We start from the raw sequence: 22,362 nt of genomic DNA, 5'->3' as shown, positions 1-22,362 counted from the left end.
TTTTTTTTTAAATTGATAAATACCTTAGAGTTGTAGCATTATAATAATCATTGTAATAGAGAATAAGTATCATTTACACAAATTAGGAATTATATAAGGTGAATCAGTTCAGGGGCACATAATTACCAACTTTTTGAGAGAGAGAGAGTGTGTGTATGTGTTTGGCTTTTGATAGCATGAAGTTATTCAGATCACATATTCATATTTATCAACCGGCTTTTGAGGCTTTGCTTTGGCATGTAACGCTTTAATGGATGAGTCCTTTTAGCTCTCTCTGGCAGTGGCATCTTGGCGTTTGCTCTGCTTCCTGGATGACTCACCACCAGCAGCATGTCCAGGTAATTGATATTACTGTATTTAGCTTTGCCTGAGAGTTCTGCTGTTAGCTTCTCTGTTTCAGTTGAGGAAAGACTGAAACTTGCTCTGAAGAAGGCTGGTATTTCAGGCCTGGTCCTTGCTAATCTTGGCTCCCTAATTTACCTGTGGTAGAATACACAGACTTTTTATTTTAATGCCGCATATGGCTGCTCTGGTCGTGTTGAATTATGCCCTTGCGTCAGAACTCCTAGTTGCTAGAAGTTCTAGGGACTGATGGGTTGGGATTTGCACATATTTCCTGCATCCAGTTTAGGATCTCAGACATACTGTAGTAGGCATTTAGTAACTACTGGTTGAGTGACTAATAACTGAGTGAAAATGAATGAATCACAGAAAGAAGAAGAGGCTAAAAAACCCAGTCAGGATTATACAGGAGGTGGTAAATCTGTATCTTAAATTTAGGTTTTTTCCCATCAGACTATCGTCCTCAGTGTGTAATAGGCAGTATCCACGGCTCTGCATTCAGTTTTTGCTAAGACTCTTTAAAGTTGGCAGAAGAAAATAAGGACCCTTAGAAAAGAAGCAGTGAATAGGCAAAGATAGGAGGCAAACCAGAGGAAATATTTCTCTGGAAGCCAAAGAAACCAATTAGAACTGCAGTCAACTGTGTTGAATGTACATAGTACCCGCTCTGTGTTCTTCAGTTCTGAAATCTGCAGATACAGAGGCTGGACTCTCATTATGCCATTTTATATAGGATTTGAGTATCTGCACTCTGGGAGTGAGGATCCTAGAATACCAGGTTATCCAGGGACAATTGCATTCAAGATTTTTGATAGAATGAGTGGGTTTTTGGACCTTACAATTAGGAAGAAGGTCATTGTTCTTAGCAAGAACTATTTGAGCAAAAGCCAGATGGTAATGGATTCAGGAGGAAATGAGAATTAGAAGTGCACCGAATTTTTGTTTTTCTTATAGGATGTTTGTCACTAAAGGAAGAGAAGTTTAAGATGGAAGTAGCTCAAAAAGCATGAGATAGAAATTTAAATTTTAGCTGGGAACAGGTTTTTTTCCTAAGTATGGTGTGAATAGAATATACATGTGGGCAGAGAGAAGGAAGTTAGTGGAGAAAAGAAAGAAGAGACATAATGTAAAAAGAAACAAATAACCCAATCCTTTGGGAGGCAGGATCTTTTCTGTGTGGTTATCTCGCATTTAGGAGTAAAGAATATAAACGGAAGCCATATGCTAAATTTAGAGCTGCATGGGAGAGAAATTGAAGGAGTTTTTGCTTGAAATCCTGTTTTCCTTTGTGAAGTAGGAAGCAAAAATTTTGACCGAGAGTTCCATGGTTGGAAGTGGGGGCTAGAAGAGTGGTGAGCTGAAACACCTGCCATGGTGATGACTAGTTCTGACGGCCTTGCTGGAATTGGAAACCAAATTTTTACGGGACCCATCTATACAGTTATGGATTTGCTTCCCTCCTTCTACCAGGAGATAGTAGACAGACTCCCCTCAAATTGAGTCTCAGTGGGGTAGATGTGGCAGAGGATATGGGAGCTAGGAAATTGAGGGTGAGTGTCATTTGCGTTTTTCACTTTAAAGTCCAGGCTGCTTCATGTAGGATAGAGAGTGAAACCAGGTGACAGTGAGTGGAGGGCCCAAGGAAGAAACTTAATGGAAGTAAGGGAGTGAAAAAGGTAAAGGTGAGGAGGTTGTGACCAGTAATTAAGATGTAGAAATCTAGTGTTTTCTAGTAGAAGCATTTTAGATGATTGTGAGGTCAGGGAAGTAGAGAACTGATGGAGTTACTAGACCACTCAACTTTGAATATTATTACTTCCTGTTTCACAGCTCAAGTGTTAAGTTGGTTTAGCTGGTGGCTCAGACAGGAAAGAATCTGCCTGCAATGCAGGAGACCTGGATTCAACCCCTGGGTCACGAAGATCCCCTAGAGAAGGGAGTGACAACCCTCTCCAGTATTCTTGCCTGGACAATTCCACGGACAGAGGATTTTGGTGGGCTACAGTCTATGGGGTCACAAAGAGTTGAACATGACTGACTTAAACGTGCATACATCTTATGTTGTAGTAGGAATTAAGGTAGAGGGGACGGTATTGGAGGTGTAGGGGGCTGGCGTGTAAGTTTAACTCCCTGTGGAATTATATAAGAACAGGATTAGAGAAAGAAGTCTGGAGGACTGTGTGGAATTGTGAGCTTCAGGAAAGACGCTTGATCTTGTATTGGCTGTATCCAAGAACATTTTCTTTGTCTTCTTGTTTCCAGATAAGGGAGAGTGGGGTGAGGATTAACATTCTTGTTTGAGAGGCTTTTGAGAGATGTATTGTAATGCCATTCAGGGAAAATAGGGTTTTGATGAAATATGGAGAAATCGTTTTGAAAAGTGACCAGTCTATACAGTGTTCAGGTTTTTAATGATCATATAGGTTTCTAGTGATAGAGTGGAAATTAGAAGCTGGGGTTGTAGAGTTTTAAATTAATCTGTTTATGCAATGTATTTTTTGTTTTCTTGTCCTGTTGCATTTTGATTTTTAACTTTAGTTTAAAATAATTTTATACTTTATAAGTATGGGAAATTAGTACAAAGGATTCATTCATATTATTTCCTCAAATGTTGATATTTTATTACATATGCCTTGTGATATTTTGTTTGTATATATGTGTATATATACACACAGGCTGTATTTTTCTGAAACACTTGAAAGTAAATGGCAGATATGTTACCTGTTTACATCTAAATATTTCAGTCTATATTTTCTAAAAAAAAAAAAGACATTCTTTTACAAGCCAATGTGCAGTTACCAAAGTCAGTGACATGAATGCGGTACTGTAATCTATAAATATATTTTACCAGCTTCTCTATTAATGTCTTTTATTGTGAAAAAAAAACACAGCAACTTATTTTTAGATTAGGATCTTAGTCCCTGATCAGCTATTGTTCTTAGTTATTGTGTCTTTTTGTCTCCCTTAATCTGGAACAATTCTTTAATCTTCTTTGTTACGGATTAGATTAATGTTTTGGAAAGATTCATATGAAGTATTTTATAGTATACCCTACAAAGGACCTTTAATTATACTTTGATGCATTGATTTTTAGAACTCCCTGGTTATTATTATCTGAAAGATTTACAGTGATGGTTGTCAAATGGCGATTTCTGAATTCTGTCATTTCTTCTGCATTTATTCTGTAGAATTCTGTAAGGAAGAACATTTGTAGCCTCCAGTTTACTTATTCATCTCAGTTAGTACGAATTCATGGATTTTAACTTGGTTGATTATACTCTCACACTACCATCGTTTTGAGACTCAGATGATCTCAGAGTTGACCATCTGTTCCTATGTGCTTGTGACAAGCCCCCATCATTTTTGCAATTTCCTGCCGTCCAGCAGTTAGATGATGTGAACATGTCTGATTTCTGCAGTTCAGTTTGGATGGGGGAAGCACCGTCTGCACTTCCACGTAGGCCTGCAGTGGAAGAGCAGTGACTGACAACCATTGTTGCCGCCGTAGTTTACTGCTGGTGTGCTGGGTGCTTGATGAGCATTTTCTGAGTTGTTGGTGGAAAGTTTGTGGAGTTTTAGTTTTTTTTTTTTCAGCTAGGCCATAGAGTAAAGCAGTTGGAACATTGGTGTGCTGCTGACAGTGCTAGGGCCATCCTCACTGAAGCTCTGAGGACTGGATAGTATTACTGTGGCTCAGATGGTAAAGAATCTGCCTGCAGTGCGGGAGACCCGGGTTCCATCCCTCGGTTGGGAAGATCCCCGGGAGAAGATAATGGCAACTCACTCCAGTGTTCTTGCCTGGAGAATTCCATGGACAGAGGAGCCTGGTAGACTACAGTCCATAGGGTCATATAGAGTTGGACACGACACACACAGATTGTGTAGACAAATACATAACGTGATTAACAACTATTTAAGGCCAGAGAGCAGCCTGGAGAATACACTTGTTATAGGTGGGAAAGAGACAAAGAAAAAGCTTCATGAATCAGTTTGACCTCTAGAATGGGTTTCTTTAGAATATCATCACATTTATGGGATGGGGAGGGAGGTGGGAGGAAGGTTCAGGATGAGGAACACATGTAAACCCATGGATGATTCATGTCAGTGTATGGCAAAAACCACCACAATACTGCAAAGTAATTAGCCTCCAATTAAAGAAAAAGAATAGAATATGATCACATTCAAAGGGATACGTGCTGATACTGCTTTATGTGTAGTACCATTAACTGGTTGATGGAAAATAACAAACATCATAGTATCTGGGTTTATGTACATGACTTTCTTTTCTTGTAAATACAGTAATGGGGTAGTAGTTATAAAAGGTTGCCGAGTGGATGCAGAGACTGTGGTGATTTTCTTTATAGTATTATTGAGAAGTTTTACAAATGTTGGTTTTCTGACTTGTAGAAACTTGTTCCTTTAAAGTGTGGATGGAAACCTTTTTAACTTATCACATGCTGTCCTACATTAAGAACAAAAAAAAGATTGTTTCATACTTTCTTTGATCTCTGTTCTAGAGAACTTAGAAAAAATACAGAAAAGTTAAAAAAAAAAAAACCCCAAGAGAATCGTTTGCAAGCACCCATGCTAGCCATTTGTCTGTTAACAGTCATTTTGAAACTGCTAACATTTCATCTTACTTCAAATAAGATGAAGAATATATGATTTACACACACACACACAGTCTTGTTAATTCTTTAACACTGTATCATGAACGTTTCCTGTTTCATTAAGTATCCTTTGGCCTCTCAGTCCTGTCTGATTCTTTGTAGCCTCATGAGATTTTCCAGGCAAGAATAGTGCCACGGGTTGCCATTTCCTCCATCAGGGGATCCTCCTGACCCAGAGATTGAACCTGGGTCTCTTGTGTCTCCTGCGTTGGCAGGCGGGTGGTTTAACACTGCACCACCTGGGAAGTCCCTTTGGAAGCACCATCTTAAATGGCTGTATTCTATTATGTTGATAACAGTGTTTATTCTATTTTGGATGAATAGGATGTTTCCAGTTTTCCATTATTATAACACTGTGTTGAACAGCTTTATGAAGCTAATCTTGTTTCTGATTAGTTTCTTTGGATGTAGTCTTAAAGTGTAGTCTTAAAACTTTCCCAGTCAATCACTGGGCTAAAGTATGTTTTTATAATAATTTTTTAATTTTCGTAAAAAGGGATACATAACTGTTTTTAAAAATACAGGCAGTATAAGTACAGAAAAAGAAGCAAGTTAGGCACCCAAATCTTACTAGCCAGAAATACCTTATGTTTACATTTGGTAGATGTCTTTCCATTTGTGCTTATAGACAGGAATAATGTAAGAAGAAAGAGATCATACTGTTTTTTTAAAAGGAGAGTATGAAATGCAATTTTGTTTGACTTTAATGGCAAGGAAAGAAATCTTTAAAGAACTGCTGAATTCTAGATAACTTTTCTTCCAAGGAGTAAGCATCTTTTAATTTCATGGCTACAGTCACCATCTGCAGTGATTTTGGAGCCCCAAAAAATAAAGTCTGACACTGTTTCCACTGTTTCCCCATCTATTTCCCATGAAGTGATGGGACCGGATGCCATGACCTTCGTTTTCTGAATGTTGAGCTTTAAGCCAACTTTTTTGCTCTCCTCTTTCACTTTCATCAAGAGGCTTTTTAGCTCCTCTTCACTTTCTGCCATAAGGGTGGTGTCATCTGCATATCTGAGGTGATTGATATTTCTCCCGGCAATCTTGATTCCAGCTTGTGCTTCTTCCAGCCCAGCGTTTCTCATGATGTACTCTGCATAGAAGTTAAATAAGCAGGATGACAATATACAGCCTTGATGTACTCCTTTTCCTATTTGGAACTAGTCTGTTGTTCCATGTCCAGTTCTAACTGTTGCTTCCTGGCCTGCATACAGATTTCTCAAGAGGCAGGTTAGGTGGTCTGGTATTCCCATCTCTTGAAGAATTTTCCACAGTTTCTTGTGATCCACACAGTCAAAGGCTTTGGCATAGTCAATAAAGCAGAAATAGATGTTTTTCTGGAACTCTCTTGCTTTTTCAATGATCCAGCGGATGTTGGCAATTTGATCTCTGGTTCCTCTGCCTTTTCTAAAACCAGCTTGAACATCAGGGAGTTCACGGTTCATGTATTGCTGAAGCCTGGCTTGGAGAATTTTGAGCATTACTTTACTAGCATGTGAGATGAGTGCAATTGTGCGGTAGTTTGAGCATTCTTTGGCATTGCCTTTCTTTGACATTGCCTTTCTTTGGAATTGGAATGAAAACTGACTTTTTCCAGTCCTGTGGCCACTGCTGAGTTTTCCAAATTTGCTGGCATATTGAGTGCAGCACTTTCACAGCATCATCTTTCAGGATTTGAAACAGCTCAACTGGAATTCCATCACCTCCACTAACTTTGTTTGTAGTGATGCTTTCTAAGGCCCACTTGACTTCACATTCCAAGATGTCTGGCTCTAGATTAGTGATCACATCATCATGATTATCTGGGTCGTGAAGATCTTTTTTGTACAGTTCTTCTGAGTATTCTTGCCACCTCTTCTTAATATCTTCTGCTTCTGTTAGGTCCAGACCATTTCTGTCCTTTATCGAGCCCATCTTTGCGTGAAATGTTCCTTTGGTATCTCTGATTTTCTTAAAGAGATCTCTAGTCTTTCCCATTCTGTTGTTTCCCCAAATCACTGTAGTTGGTGACTGCAGCCATGAAATTAAAAGACGCTATAGTGAAGCATAAAAAGATTACTGAAGAGTTGACTCATTGGAAAAGACTGATGCTGGGAGGGATTGGGGGCAGGAGGAGAAGGGGACAACAGAGGATGAGATGGCTGGATGGCATCACTGACTCAATGGACGTGAGTCTGAGTGAACTCTGGGAGTTGGTGAGGGACAGGGAGGCCTGGCGTGCTGTGATTCATGGGGTCGCAAAGAGTCAGGCGCGACTGAGCGACTGAACTGAACTGAACTGAACTCATCACAAAATCAGACATCTGAAGTGAGTGATTTTAGTACTTTTCTGTGGATAGGAAGACATAAGAATCTGAGATCATTTGAAATGTTTTCTTAGATGTGTATCTTCACTGTCTGAGGGCTATACATCCAAAGCACAGAAAGTTCCTCATCTTTCACCATCCTGAATTCCCCTCAGAGTACACGGCCCTTGGGCCACCACAGTAGCTAATGGTTTGATCCTTGTAGAACTGAAATGGCAGGCCACATTCATTTCTTTACAAATACTGATATGTTAGCTTGTAAAAATCAAAGCTTGGAGCTATTTTGAAAGCTCCGAATTTGAATAGATTTATAAGTTTAAACATCATCATTAAAAATTTCTCCTGCTTATAAAATATGTGTAGCACTACTTTCTCCATTGGAGTTTCTAAATTATGGTCCTCAAACTACTTAAGGGAATCGTAAAGCCTGAAATTGCTCTGTATTATTATTTCCACAGCAGTTTTCTGTGTTCTCTAAGTGGATAATCTTTGCTTATTTTATTGCCCACCTTTGACCCAGGCACTCTGCCCAGGAGGAGGGCGAGGTTGGTTGGGAAACAGTTGCTGTGCCCAAGGAGTTGATGTACCCTGACTGATGTAGAGTCTCCGAGTATAGTCTTGGAATATGGTGGCTTCAGCCTCACCCAAGGTATTGTAAGGTATCTGTAATGAAAGAATGATGGACAGGATTTTAGGGGGACAGTCCCATGTCTGCCATAGATAACCTAATTGCTTAAGACCACAGCATAGTCATTAATAAGTATACCTCAAAATGCTGCTTGAATTGTAGAGAGACAAAAACCCAAGTTAGCGACCAGGTTTGAAAAATGAGGTGTTTTTTTTTTTAAAGTCAACTTAAACATATTTTATGTTATATAACACATATTTTGGTACAAAACCATGGCAGGCAGGGCTGAAACTACCATCTTCCTGTGATGAAATATATAGACATTTGTGGTCTTTTCATGCTGAGTTAATGTGAGCTAGATTGAGAGATTATGGGGAGACTGAGAAGGTACATGAAGGCTGAGAGGCAGCAGTGCTATGTAGACAGGCAACTTTAGATGTAACAAAGTATGAGAAGCTACCAGTCCAGTTGGTACACAGATTTTTTTCTTTTTTCTTTTTGTCTTTTCTCTCTTTTTCACCCTTGGTCTATGATAATCTGTTGATAATCTGTGTTAAGATCATATCTATCTGTTGCTAAAGAGGCATAATTATAGGGCAGATTTGTAAATACATGTTTTCTTAGGTAAGGTCTGAGAAAGCCAAATAGAATTTTGAGAAAACTATTTTTCTGTTGACATAAACATTTAAGAATAAAGTCAGGTACTTGTCATTTGAACTTCCCTGGTGGCTCAGATGGTGAAGAATCTGCCTGCAATGCTGGAAACCAGGGATTTATCCCTGGGTTACGAAGATTCCCTGGAGAAGGGAATGACTGCTGTCTCCAATATTCTTGCCTGGAGAATTCCTTGGACTGAAGAGCCTGGCAGGCTACAGACCCATTAATTAAAGGATTACGAACACAAATAATGAGTGTAGTATATAGAGCATTTTGTATTCAAAGAGAATAATCTTAGAATCTAGCATATTTAGGTTTCAGTTTTAGCATATAAAAAGGAATTTAACGGGAGCCTAAATTCTTTTAAAAATAGAAATTTATATAAGATCTTTATCCCATCTGTTTGGTTTCTTTGTTCCTTCGAGGTCTTTGGGATGTAAATATACTCTTTCTCCTTTAACTTCCTAATGCAATAACTAGCTATTAGAGACTTCAGGATCAGTTCCTGAGCCTACGATTGCAGCCTGGATTTTAGCTTCCCTGGTGGCTCAGATGGTAAAGAGTCTGCCTGCAGTGTGGGAGACCTGGGTTCAATTCCTGGGTCAAGAAAATCCTCTGGAGAAGGAAATGACAACCCACTCCAGTATTCTTGCCTGCAAAATCCTATGGAAAGAGGAGCCTGGCAGGCTACAGTCTATGGGGTCGCAGAGTTGGACATGACTGAGTGACTTCACTCTCTCAGAGACTTCAGAGTACTTGGGTTATAGCAAGGTTATTTCTCCAGTCTTTGCATTTTATACTGTTGTGCCGAGTGACTTACATTGCATTTTCTTTTCATTTTAACCAAGGCTGATTCCAAATACTTTGGAGCTTAGTTTCATAGTGTTCAGCAAGACAGACATAACATCCAGTTTTGTAGAGCTCTGACTTTATCTGGGAAAACAGACTATAAGTGAATGATTACATAAATACTTTCTATTGTGATGAGAGCTGAGAAGAACAGGGTGCTTTAAGATTGTGTTGTTTTGTTGTTGTTCAGTTGGAAGTCATGTCCAGCTCTGCGACCTCATGGTCTGCAGCATGCCAGACTTCCTTGTCCTTCACCATCTCCAGAGTTTGTTCAAACTCATGTCCATTGAGTCAGTGATGCCATGCAGCCATCTCATCCTCTGTCATCCCCTTCTCCTCCTGCCTTCAGTATTTCCCAGCATCAGGGTCTTTTCCAATGAGTCGGCTCTTCACATGGCCAAAAGGAGGCCAAAGCTTTGGAGTTTCAGCTTCAGCATCAGTCCTTCCAATGAACATTTGGGACTGATTTCCTTTAAGATTGACTGGTTTGATCTTGCAGTCCAAGGGATTCTCAAGAGTCTTCTCCAGCACAATTCACAAGCATCAACTCTTTGGTGCTCAGCCTTCTTTATGGTCCAACTCTTGCATCCATACATGACTACTGGAAAAACCACAGCTTTGACTATACTGACCTTTGTCAGCAAAGTGATGTCTCTGTTCTTTAATATGCTGCCTACTTTTATCATAGCTTTTCTTCCAAGAAGCAAATGTCTTGCAGTTTCATGGCTGTAGTCACCATCTGCAGTGATTTTGGAGCCCAAGAAAATGAAGTCTGTCACTGTTTCGTTTTTCCCCATCTATTTGCCATGAAGTGATAGGACCGGATCCCATAATCTTAGTTTTTTGAATCACAAGCTGGAATCAAGATTGCCGGGAGATATATCAGTAACTTCAGATATACAGATGACATCACCCTAATGGCAGAAAGTGAAGAGGACTAAAGAACCTCTTGATGAAGGTAAAAGAGGAGAGTGAAAAAGCTGGCTTAAAAGATTGTGTTAGAGTCCTCATCTACTTTTGAGAGGTAGGAAAGATTTTCTTGTGAACTCGATTTTAAGCTAAGATCTGAACAGTGTGTAAAAGTCAACTAGGCAGTGCAGTATGTGTGTTATTTAACAGAGCCTAGAGCCCCTATTTGGCCTTCGCTGATGGCTCAGCAGGTCAAGGATCTGCCTGCAATTGAGGAGACACAGGAGATGCTGGTTCGATCCCTGGGTCGGGAAGATCCCCTGGAGGAGGAAAATGGCAATCTAGTCCAGTATTCTTGCCTGAAAAGAAATCCGAAGGACAGAGGAGCCTGGCAGGCTATAGTCTGTAGGGTCACAGAGTTGGACACAACTGAGCGACTAATGTAGAACCCCTTTGTAGTATGTGATTAGGCTTAATTTTGAGAAGTGAATTTAATGAGTGGATACTTAGGTCGGCAGCCCAGAACTGCCCAGTGTGGCGGTATAAAATTAGCCTTGTATTCTTTAGTCACTCTCTTGCTGTTAATTATGCCTCTCTTTTTTCTTTTCAAAGAACAGATACAGTTTCTCATTCGTTCTTCAAATATATTTTTTCTGTGGTTACAGTTTCAGATTGTGTCATTTTCAGCAGAAGATTGTACATACATAAACCAAAAGGAGAACTATTATAATATTATGATGGTATTTTATGTGGAAAAAGCTTTTTTATCCTAGGATATCGTGTTTACCTTAACGTTGCTTCTGAGACATGCCAAACCAGAAATTAGAGGATTTTTGCATTTTGGTTTTACTTACTAAACATGTAAAAATTCAAATTAATTTATGTTTAGGGTGAAAAGTCAAATAGTAGAGGATGATGAAATTTCTTCCCTGCCTGTAGCTCTTTGTAGTTTCTTCTGTATCTTTCTAGAAATCTTGATTGCCTATATATATTGCACAGATAATCTTTTTCTCTTCTTTAGGGGGAGGGGAGGTTTGTAGGAAATAGCTTTTAACAATATTTTGTTGATATACAGTTGACTTGTGATGTTGTGTTTCTTTTTATTTAAAAAATTCAGTTATACTGTACATAATTTTTTATACCTTTCTTTCAGTTGACATATCATGAGCAGACAGTAGCAGTTTACAAATAAAATAAAAGCCCTGTTTATTTAAAAGACAATTGTGTCTTGATAAAATATCTTTTGATCCTTGGCTTTAAACATTTGTTTCGCAGACTCCTTCAGGTCATGGAGACTCTGAAGCCCATGGTGTTATTTGTGGAGCACCATGAAATAATGGTATTCTCTCGTATGAGCAAGAAAGGTTTTGACCAGCAGAAATATGCCTGTATTATATTATGAAATAGAAAACTGGAACCAAACTTTTGTATTTTCAAAAGAAGAAGCTAAAAATTAGGCATATTTTCCCATTAATATTCACTTGTTGGGTATGTACTCTATTCTAATCATTTGTATCATTTCTTGATCACTGCTTTATTATAGACTCTCTCATTAACGGAAAGGTATGCAGACATTGCAGAAGTTTAGTGGAAAAAATTTGGTGGGGAAATAAACTTAAGATTCTGTTAATTTGTTTAATGGTATATGTGTGCATGAGGAAGACTGCTGAAATTCACTTTTATTGGTATGAAAATCTAGTTCCATTTGCTAAACATCTGTGTTTTGTGTGACTGTCCTCTGAGCTACTGGTTCTAACACTTGGGTTGTTTGTAGAAATTTCTTAGCACCGGCTATTACCTTACCTGTAGGAGGATAGATACAGCAGCTTACTTTCTTCTTGGGTGACTAAACTCAGTAGTTTGACTCTACAGCTACAGATTGATTTTATTGTAGCCCTTATCTGTTTGCTTCTCTAAATCCGGTGTTGGGTAAGGCAACATTGGCTGACAGATTACCAGAGTTTTTTGTCTAGAGTCTTGTTATGTTAGGGCTGGAAGAAACCCTTATCATCTCCTACTTTTGTATGAAGGATAAGAATCCCATTAGATGTTGGTTGACTGACCCTGCTATTTCTTTTGAGAATGAAAGAGGTGAAGAAAAGTCTAGAATGAGTGGGGCCCTAGTGCAACAGGCATGAAGTGTCCTGGGGAAAACAGCTATATGGTCGTCCTCGTTATACAAGTCTTGCCAGATAGTCATTCAAAATCTGCATGAAAGGATTTGTTGCCCCACAGAAAAGCTAGTATTCTAAAAATTAAAAGGTACTAACTAAAAAATTTTAAATTGAGCTAAAGTTTGTCTCCTTGGAACTACTAACTCTTCTTTCCAGCTTTTGCCCTCTGGTACTAAACGTAGTCAGTATATGGCAGTATACAAAATATATTAGCTCCTTAGAAATTAAAAAAAAAAAAAAAAGTCCCCCCTTACCCCCCTGCCCTGCAGTCTTAGAGTTCTTCCCTGTAATTCAGTTTCTGTGCTAGAGAAAAAAAAGAAAAGACCATGCTGCTGACTAACCCACCAGGCCCTGGTATTGGGTAGAGTTCACTAAACAACATTTTACAGCACATCCATAATTGTTATCTTCGTATGTTTAGAAAACTTTCAGTGAGATCTCTAGCTTTTCAAAAGCAGACTTTCCAGTTATTATCTCAGTGTTTTATCACCTTAAGATAGAATCAAGGAATATGTGTAGGAGGCATGCCAATTCTAGTTAAAGAAACAGTAGTTTATACACAGGAAGGCTAGACCTCCAGCTAGCTAATCATAATGCTTACAGTTTTCTCATCATTAAAAATACTTAATGTATATGTATAATAACTAGCTACAGATATATCCTTCAGACTAAAAAATTGTGTTTTCCTGTACAGCTTTTCATCACTCTGGTCACTGGGTTAAAGATACTTTAATTTTCATGTGCTATTGCCCTTCCCCCCCCCCCCCAGGAGGCCCATAAATAGGACAAGCTAGGAGGATAACGTTTGAGGTGATGTATGGATGAGACACAGAGCCTGGTTCATTACTGTGTATATGTGGGTCCCATTCCACTCTTCCCCTCTTTGTCTGCTGTTTAGGAAGTTGATACAGAATGTAAAATAGAACCATTGAACAGCATAACAGCATGATTAGGGAAAAATTTCTACAAATGGCATTGTCTAATTTGATAAACGTATTGCTTAGTTTGAACCCTTGTGTGAATTTAGAGGAAAGGCAGTCAGATGTCAAAAAAATTAAACAGTAGTCCATCTGAGGAAGGAGTGGAGATTCTTCTTGGAGCCAATCTGAGGATTGTAACGCAGGAGACAGTCTTTCAGAAAGTTCTGATTGCTGTTAAAAGTAAAAGCACAAATGTGTAAGTTTTTGCGACAGAAAGTTATACATCAAAGTAACTGGGTTGGGAAGATCCCCTGGAGGAAGAGGAAATGGCAACCCACTCTGGTATTCTTGTCTGGAAAATCGCACAGACAGAGGAGCCTGGCAGGCAACAGTCCATGGGATCTTGAAAGAGTTGGACATGACTTAGTGACTAAACAACATATTGACGCTTTACATAGTCCAACAAGGTAGGTAGGTAGTGGGGTCACTGTGACTCCTTACAGGACCAAGAAAGCAGTGTTACCTCCTGAGGAGTTACCTTGCTGGCACCAGATGGAAATTGCATTTTGGGGGTGAGCAGGTATTCCTTTGTCTTCTAAGGGGATCCAGTCTAGTCAATAGTGAATGTACAATGCACAGTAAGTAGAAGGGAAGGGGTGGTGACTCAAAACGGCAGAAAAATGTTTATGCTAAAATTTTTCTTGTCCCGCCTTAAAAATAAGTTTGTTTTATCACATTATAGGTTAATCTGTAGAGACACCAAAGATATATAAAAAATTACAGTGTTACATTTAAAGTGAGTTGGAAGTTCTGTGCCGCAGTGGACAGACACTGTTGACTGAATTATTGGGTTTTACTGTTGACACAGAGCAACTGTTCACTGTATACTATAATTTTGTAAAAATGAAACTGAAGGTGTTAGTAGGGCGGTTGAAATTAATTGGTGTGTTGTGTAAGTTCCAAAACTTTATTTCTGAGATCATATGTAAAAATGTCTGTAGTAACTGTTTTTATTGTAGTTATGTGAATGTGTTTTGATAGGTTGAAGAAGAGAGTTGGTCATTCTGGGGAGCATATTCGATGTGGTAGGGGTGTTTCCTGTGAGGAATTAGGGCAGAGCTGTTTGTCATACAGGGTTTTCTTTTTAGTACAGTTCATCTCCATTTGCAATATTAATAGTAGATATGGAAAATGATTTCCCCCTTTTTTTTTTATTTAGACACCTTCACTATTATTTGTTTGCAACTGTTACTGCTAAGTTGCTTCAGTTGTGTCTGACTCTGTGCAGCCCCATAGATGGCAGCCCACCAGGCTCCCCCATCCCTGGGATTCTGCAGGCAAGAACACTGGAGTGGGTTGCCATTTCCTTCTCCAGTGCATGAAAGGAAAAGGGAAAGTGAAGTCGCTCAGTCATGTCTGACTCTTAGCAACCCCATGGACTGCAGCCTTCCAGGCTCCTCGGTCCATGGGATTTTCCAGGCAAGAGTACTGGAGTGGGGTGCCATTGCCTTCTCCAATTATTTGTTTAGTAACACTAACTTCTACATATACTAAATATACTCATTAGGCTAAATTACTATATATAAGCTATTTCTAAGTATGTATCTGTACTTTGTTTGACTTGACTTGTTCATGTGACATTTTTGCTCTTAAAAATGTGGTCAAAGGTGACTGAATGCATTGGGAGCTCTCCTGAGTGCCTTGTAATGGGAAACATAGAATATGCTTCATGACCCTAGAGCAGAGTGTTGCTAGTCAAGAGGTTGCTCATTTAGTGCCTACTTAGAAAAGCCCTGCAAGTAAATAAATGTAAAAGCTCATAGAGTTGACTTTGTGTTTATTTGAATTCACTTTCTGCGAATGAATTTTGTTACATAAATTTTGATGCTGTCAACGGAAGAAAAACACATAACCTAAAAGTTGCAAGTTATGTTTTATTTGGGGACCTTAGTGAGGACTGTAGCCCAGGAGACAACCTCTCAGGTAGGTCTGAGGAACTGTTCTGAAGAGGTTAGGGAGAAGCCAGGATTCGTAGGAGTTTTTTTCTGGGGGAAGGCCAGGGGAATAGTAGAACATGAAAAGAATACTGTTAATCACAAAAAACAGACGTCTGAAGTTAAAAGTTAATGATTTTAGTTCTTTTCTACGACTGAGTGACTTCACTTTCACTTTTCACTTTCATGCACTGGAGAAGGAAATGGCAACCCACTCCAGTGTTCTTGCCTGGAGAATCCCAGGGATGGGGGAGCCTGGTAGGCTGCCATCTGTGGGGTCGCACAGAGTTGGACACGACTGAAGCGACTTAGTAGCAGCGGCAGCAGCTATGTGTGCACATGTGCTCAGTTGCTCACTTATGGCCGATTCTTTGTGATTGCATGGACTGTAATCTGCCAGGCTCTTCCCTCCATGAGATTTTCCAGGCAAGAATACTGGAGTGGGTTGCTATTTCCTCCTCCAGGGGATCTTCCTGACCCAGGGATTGAACCAGTCCCTCCTGTGTCTCCTGCATTGGCAGGTGGATTCTTTACCACTGTGCCACCTGGGAGGCCCTTAGTGCAGAAGATATTAAAGTCTGGGCTTATTGAAATTATTCTTCTTATGTGCTTCTTAACTATCCAGGGCCTGTATCCTCTCTTTCACCATCCTGAGTTCCTCTCAGGGTACAGTGAATGTGGTTGGCTGTGTTTGTTGGTAGCTTGATGGTGGGCAACCTTCATTGCTTGCTGGAATGACAGGCGACGTTTTTCCACAGTGTTATGAAAAAGGTTGTCTTTTTGAGATGATTTTAGGTTGATTTGTTTTGTTAAAAATTATAATACATTTATGAACTTTAAAAAGTGTTTTGCTAGTGTAATCTCTTACCCCAAGACACATCCAAACAGCAGTGAAGCAAATTGACCTGTTTTACTTCACATATTAAAAAAAATTCTTTAGTGACTACTTATTAGACTGAAGCACTGCATAATTTCTGTTTTTGAGTTTATAAAATAAAGTATATTAAATGAGAAGAAGGGTAGAACTAGTATTTGCTAAATGCCTTTTGTGTGTTTGGCATTATGCTAGTTGATTTTTAAATATTATTTTACAGTTCTGTGAGGATTTTTGTTTCATTTAGAATTTACATGTGGAGTCACTAAGGTACAGAGAAAGTAAGTTTAGTGAAGCTTATAAAAAGTGGAGTAATAATTTTCATGTTCTAAAATTAAAAATGCATTATATCACAGCATGCAGATTTATTCTCTTGACAAGCTTTGTTTTTTTTTTACTATAAAGCAGGAGGTGTGCAGCCACATTGCTTGGATTTGATTCATGGCTTAGCCTTCCTACCTATTGTGATGTTTGGCAAATTACTCTAAGTCTTCATGTCCAAGGTGGTTTTGGTTTGGTTGGTTTGTTTTTTTTTCTCTTTTTTCTTTTAGCCTGTCAAATGGGGATAATAGTCTAACAGTCTCTTGTTGGTTGTGAGGATTAAATGAGTTAAACCATAGAGATCTCAGTATATTATCTAATGTTATTGAACTTGCAGTAAATTGGTTGTAATGAAGAATAGTTTTCAAAGTTTTATATGCACAGTGACTTATTTTGCTTTATAAGTAATTCTTTTGGAACTTAGGAGAACTTCAGAGTATTCCACATTTTTAGAATGTTTATAAATTGTTATTATATTTCATTAATTCATTTTATATAAGATACCAGTATAATAGATATGGTATGGTTGTATTAGGAGTTTTACTTTTCTTTGCTGTATACAGTGATTAATATGTGGTAGACAATATGTATTGCAGGATTGAGCGAACTTGAATCTGTTTATCATTACCTTTTTTTCCTATAAATTCCTAAAAATTTGACCTTTATTCTTCTTATAAATTATAAAAATTCTAAACTTAATGACTGATTATGTCTCTCAAAAATTTTATTCATCTTTTTAAATGCTATTTTAGCTTGTTTTTAGCTAGAAAAGAAAAATAAAAACGATTCTTTGCCTGAAATAGTCTTTAAAAATTAAAAAAAAAATGTGCTTTACATTAATGTCTTCATTTTCCTTTGTTCTCTCAGCTTCACAATGAAGAGGATAATTCAGAATCGTCTGCTGTAGAGCAGCCATCTACTTCAAACTCAGCACCACACACCATGCAGGCTGCTTCTTCAGCATCTGGACATGAGACTGACTCTTCTCCTCCTCCTTACAGTAGTATTACCGTGGAAGTACCTACAACTTCAGGTATTGTTGCTCTTAGTAGGGAACTGCTAGTAATGTTTTTAATAACTTTTTTTTTTTTACCAGTATGGTTTTGTATAATTATCAAGTCTGTTAATGGGCTTCTCTAAAACAAATTTTTCTAAAGGTAGTTTATAAAATAATTTACTCTGTGCCTTATGTGTCTCACATTTTAAAAATTAATTTAAAATTGTAGCTTGTCAAGCTTTCTTATGCTTGCTAGAATCCATTTCCAGTGGACTAACCTATATAACTTTTGGAAGAAATAATACATACCTATAGATTCATGCACACATATAATGCCTACAGACATGCATGTATTAACATACCCATACATGTGTGTGTTTACTTGTATAGTCATAAAACCAGGTATTATTCATGATGAACGTGGGTGGGAATGTGGTTTGCATATGTGAATGGAGGTGAAGGGTGTACATAATGTTCCCCCCTGCACATGGTAATATTTCTTGAATATAAGGCAGTGATTCTCGCTTGCTACTGTTCATCTCATCCTTTCAGGTCATTCTCAAGAATACCCTCATCTGTTTCTCTGGCCACAATTTATATTTTCCAGTAATGCTAAGTTAATCACTCTGTGATGGAAGATGCTAAGAGTGAAAGTCCCTTTGCTGAATGTCCCTCTGTTGTAGCTACTATTTGTTTAACAGACCACCTCAAACCTCATGGAGTAAAATAACAGTCAATATTATCAATTCTCAGAATTTGGAGGGTGAGCTTGGCTCCATGATGAAGTTCTCTGCTAGAGTCTCCTGTGATTGTTGTTCGATAGAGGCAATTGCAGGCTTACTTATTCACACATTTATTTACTGGTTGAGGCAGGTTTAAACTGGGGTCTCAGCTGAGGCTTTTGGCCAGAACAGTTACTGGTGGCCTCATCTTGTGGTCTGGGCTCCTCTCTGAGTGCAAGCTGACTTCTAAGAAGAAGTGTTCTGAGGGAAACCCAGATAGAATGGGTTACGTTGCCTCAAAAGTCACAGTGCAGGTTGTTAGAAGTGAGTCAGTTTAGTCTCTCTTCAGGATTATTGGAGAATTAGTCTCTGCCTCTTCATGGGAAGTGTTTCAAAGAATAGACTGTGGTTTAAAACCACCACAGCTGTATACAGCCTCAGCCTCTTTGCGACCAGGCCTGCTCCTTTGACAGTCTCCCCTATTTCAGTAAATGGCTCTAGCAGGCCAGAAACTGGGAGTCAGCTTTTTGGTATCCTATTATAAAATCATGTGGTTTTTCTCCTTCAGTTTTTGTTGTCATGAAATATTTTATTAACATATTTCTTCTTGAAGCTAATCCATCCCTATATGCTTGGTCTTTTTGTCATCATGTTCCAGTGTTTCCTGGATTTGAATGCATTAATATTTTAGTGTTTTTGCAGCTTTTTTGATGTGATCTGTAACTTTATGTACTGTCTTTTTGGTTTGGAAAAAGCAAACTGTTGGAAAGCAAAGTTGAAAGCAAAATTTTTTGAAAGCAACATAAAATGACTTGAGAAGCTTCTCATTTTTCTATGATGTATAGTGGTTTTGATAAAGTAGCATGATATTTTTTTATTGCAAATATTTCCTCATTTTTATTTTATAATTAAACATATAATTGAACATTAAACATATATATAATAATTATTTTTTTTTAATTTTATTTTTACTTTATTTTACTTAACAATACTGTATTGATTTTGCCATACATTGACATGAATCCGCCATGAGCGCCCAATCCTGAATCCCCCTCCCACCTCCCACCCCATATCATCTCTCTGGATCATCCCTGTGCACCAGCCCCAAGCATTCTGTATCTTGTATCGAACATAGACTGGTGCTTCGTTTCTTACATGATAGTATACATGTTTCAATGCCATGATATTTTTAAAGGTTAGGCAGATTTCAGCTGTGAAACAAGTGAAGCCTGGCACCTAGATGTTCAGTTATTCTCACCATCTCCTTTGTGATTCCTGGTCGTTTAAATTTTTTCACCTCTGCTAAGAGGCCATCCCTGACTAATGGAAAGTAAGAACTGAGTAATTCTAGAATTTTGGGTCTTTGCTTAATGAAAGCTATTATACTATTTTTCTTTAGCTTTTTGGTCAATGTTGAATTTTTGGTATGGACAGCGCCTGTTTTCTATGGAGATTATGTTCTTCAGTAGGTCCCTTTATGACTGTTTTTATAGATCTGAGCAACATCAGTAATAAAAGGTGACATTTGTATATAATGCTTCACTTTTTACAGAGTCCTCTTGAATACTGTTCTATTTTATCCCATAATAGCAAGTAATACATCGCTGGGTCGGCTTCATAGATGAGAAAGGAGAATTTCATAAGACTTAAGTCAATGTGCTTGAGGTTACACAACTTCCAAGAAGGAGGGCTAGGGTTGGAACTCCCCAGACTTAACATTCTGTGGTTGAGAACCAACCTTTGCCTTAAAGGGGAGAAGAAAAGGAAGTAAAATTGACAAGTGAAAATTAAAGATGCGTCATCTCAACTTTTACCTGTTATTGGCAGAGGTATTTTTTCTATTGTGGGGGTTAAAAGTTTTTAATAACTTACATATATATATTTTTAATTGGAGAATAATTGCTTTACAGTGTTTCACATCTAGTTTTAAGGTAAAGGATCTCATTACCTTGGATAATATATATGCCAGTGTTCGAGGTTTTTACATAAATATTTATTTATCTTATTTTTGACTGTGCTGACTCCTCATTGCTGCGTGCGGGTTTTCTCCAGTTGCAGTGAGCAGGGGCTGCTCTTCAGAGCGGTGTGTGGGCTTCTCATTGTCGTGTCGCCTCTCGCTGCAAGATCAGGCTCTAGGGTGCTTGGGCTGCAGTAGTTGTGGTACACAGGCTTAGTTGGCCCGAGGCATGTTGGATCTTTCTGGACCAGGGATTGAACTTGTGTCCTCTGCAGTACAAGGTGGATTCTTAACCACTAGACCACCAGGGAAGCCACCATTGTTTCAGTTTTAAAAGTTTATAATTTTAATGTTATTGCCTTAAACTTCATAATCATTGTTTTTACTGAAGTTTTGCTTCTACTTTGGTCTTCAGAACTAAAGAAATCTATTTACTTGACTGTGTGCAGTGTTTTTACATCCTAATCATAAGTCTTTTCTAAGACTTTGTGACTCTTGTGCCTTTTGTTGGATAACATTCAGTATTATGCTGCCGCTCACCACTTCCTGTTACTAAGTTAGAAATTGCCTAACTTCAGACCCTTAGCTCTTATTGATAGCATTAAAAATACTTATTTTTAAAACCTATAGACCTTAAAATACAATAGGAAAAATTTTGCTGGAGTGTAGTGTGTTTTCATGTTGAAAATGCAAGAAAGTCTGATAAAGATAGGTAAAATTATAAACAATGTAGAAAATGTGAAAATACTGTCATTATAACAGAGGAAATCACAGAAGTAGTGTTACACACTGTGGTATGAACTACTTTTAGGATCTGCCTGTTGCTTATGTCAGTAATTCTAGCACATCTTAGTCGACTGATTGACCTGTGTGTATGATTTTACTTGTACGCAAGTTGGCAATAAATGTTGCAGCTTAAAAAAAAATAGTTTATTGTAATATACTTCTGGAGATCATATTTCAAAAATAGCTTAAAAATTGCGGAGGGACAAACTCTTCCAAAAAAAGAAAATCTAAAGAGCTAGGTAGATGCAGAGAAAATGGGAGAAGGGATAAGAGTAAAAAAGAGTTAAAAGCATTAATCTTTTAGCAAAGAGAAATACTGAGTTTGCTTAGGAGTCGCTAAAATTGACCCATGTAGAAAAATTAATGTCATATATTAGCAGAACAAAGTCTTTGGAGTCCGGAAATTTCTGGGTTCTGCCACTTCTTGATTATGTGATCCTGGGCAAATCACCTAACTTTTCTGAACCTCAGGGTTGCTGGGGTTAATGTATTTAGAAGTGGTATAGGAGGTGGCGAGTGCTATTTCAGTGTTTTGGTTTTTCTTTTTTAACTATTATTCCTGCTGTTTTTACTTTTTTTGACTGTGAGATTATGGGCAGATAAATTCTCTGAGCACAGCAAGTGGGTGCACAGAGCATGTTCACATATGGTCAGTTTCTTACCTCGTTAGTGTTGCACACATTTTCAGAGTCTTTTTCTTGATGCTCTTGTTTCGTGTATCAGTCTCTGGATGATATTTGTCAGTCCTTTCTCAATAAATACAGGACTCCAAGAATATGATGTAGTAAAAATTTATATGTTATACAGCTTATAATGTAGGACTACAAATGGCAGTGATCATCCTCAGTGGTATTCTGTAACTTGTTAAATGTATTATGGCTGTAAAAATGTCACTAGTTTGTTTTAATGGTTATCTTTTTTTAAAACCCTTTCCTTCAGATACAGAAGTTTACAGTGAATTTTATCCTGTGCCGCCTCCTTACAGTGTTGCTACCTCTCTTCCCACATACGATGAAGCTGAAAAGGCCAAAGCTGCTGCAATGGCAGCTGCAGCAGCAGAAACATCTCAAAGAGTAAGACAGTGTTATTGTTTCCTTTTGAGAATAATATCCAAGATAGTTCTCTCTGCATGCATTTTTTTTTTTTAAGTATTTTCTATACTGCTGCTCATTTGTGTCATCATGTTTTGGCACTCTCTGAGTGAAATATACCTTCTGCATTCCTTGACTCCCCTCATTGTTGTTTCTGTTGGT

The 22,362-nt window shown here is 38.2% G+C and overlaps 1 protein-coding gene across 1 annotated transcript in view; it reads left to right on the top strand.

Annotated features, from left to right (window-relative positions):
* NDFIP2 (Nedd4 family interacting protein 2) overlaps nucleotides 1–22,362 on the top strand; it is a 73,752-nt gene that overhangs the window by 19,559 nt on the left and 31,831 nt on the right. Inside the window, exons 2-3 of the mRNA XM_005687689.3 lie at nucleotides 17,515–17,680; nucleotides 22,049–22,182. Coding sequence (XP_005687746.1) covers nucleotides 17,515–17,680; nucleotides 22,049–22,182 — 300 coding nt within the window. The remainder of the gene's footprint in view (nucleotides 1–17,514; nucleotides 17,681–22,048; nucleotides 22,183–22,362) is intronic.

Source organism: Capra hircus, chromosome 12 (assembly GCF_001704415.2).
Source record: "Capra hircus breed San Clemente chromosome 12, ASM170441v1, whole genome shotgun sequence".
NCBI classification, from domain to species: Eukaryota; Metazoa; Chordata; class Mammalia; order Artiodactyla; family Bovidae; genus Capra; species Capra hircus.
The sequence above is the reverse complement of the archived record's forward strand: the minus strand, read 5'-3'. Positions and strand labels throughout refer to the sequence as shown.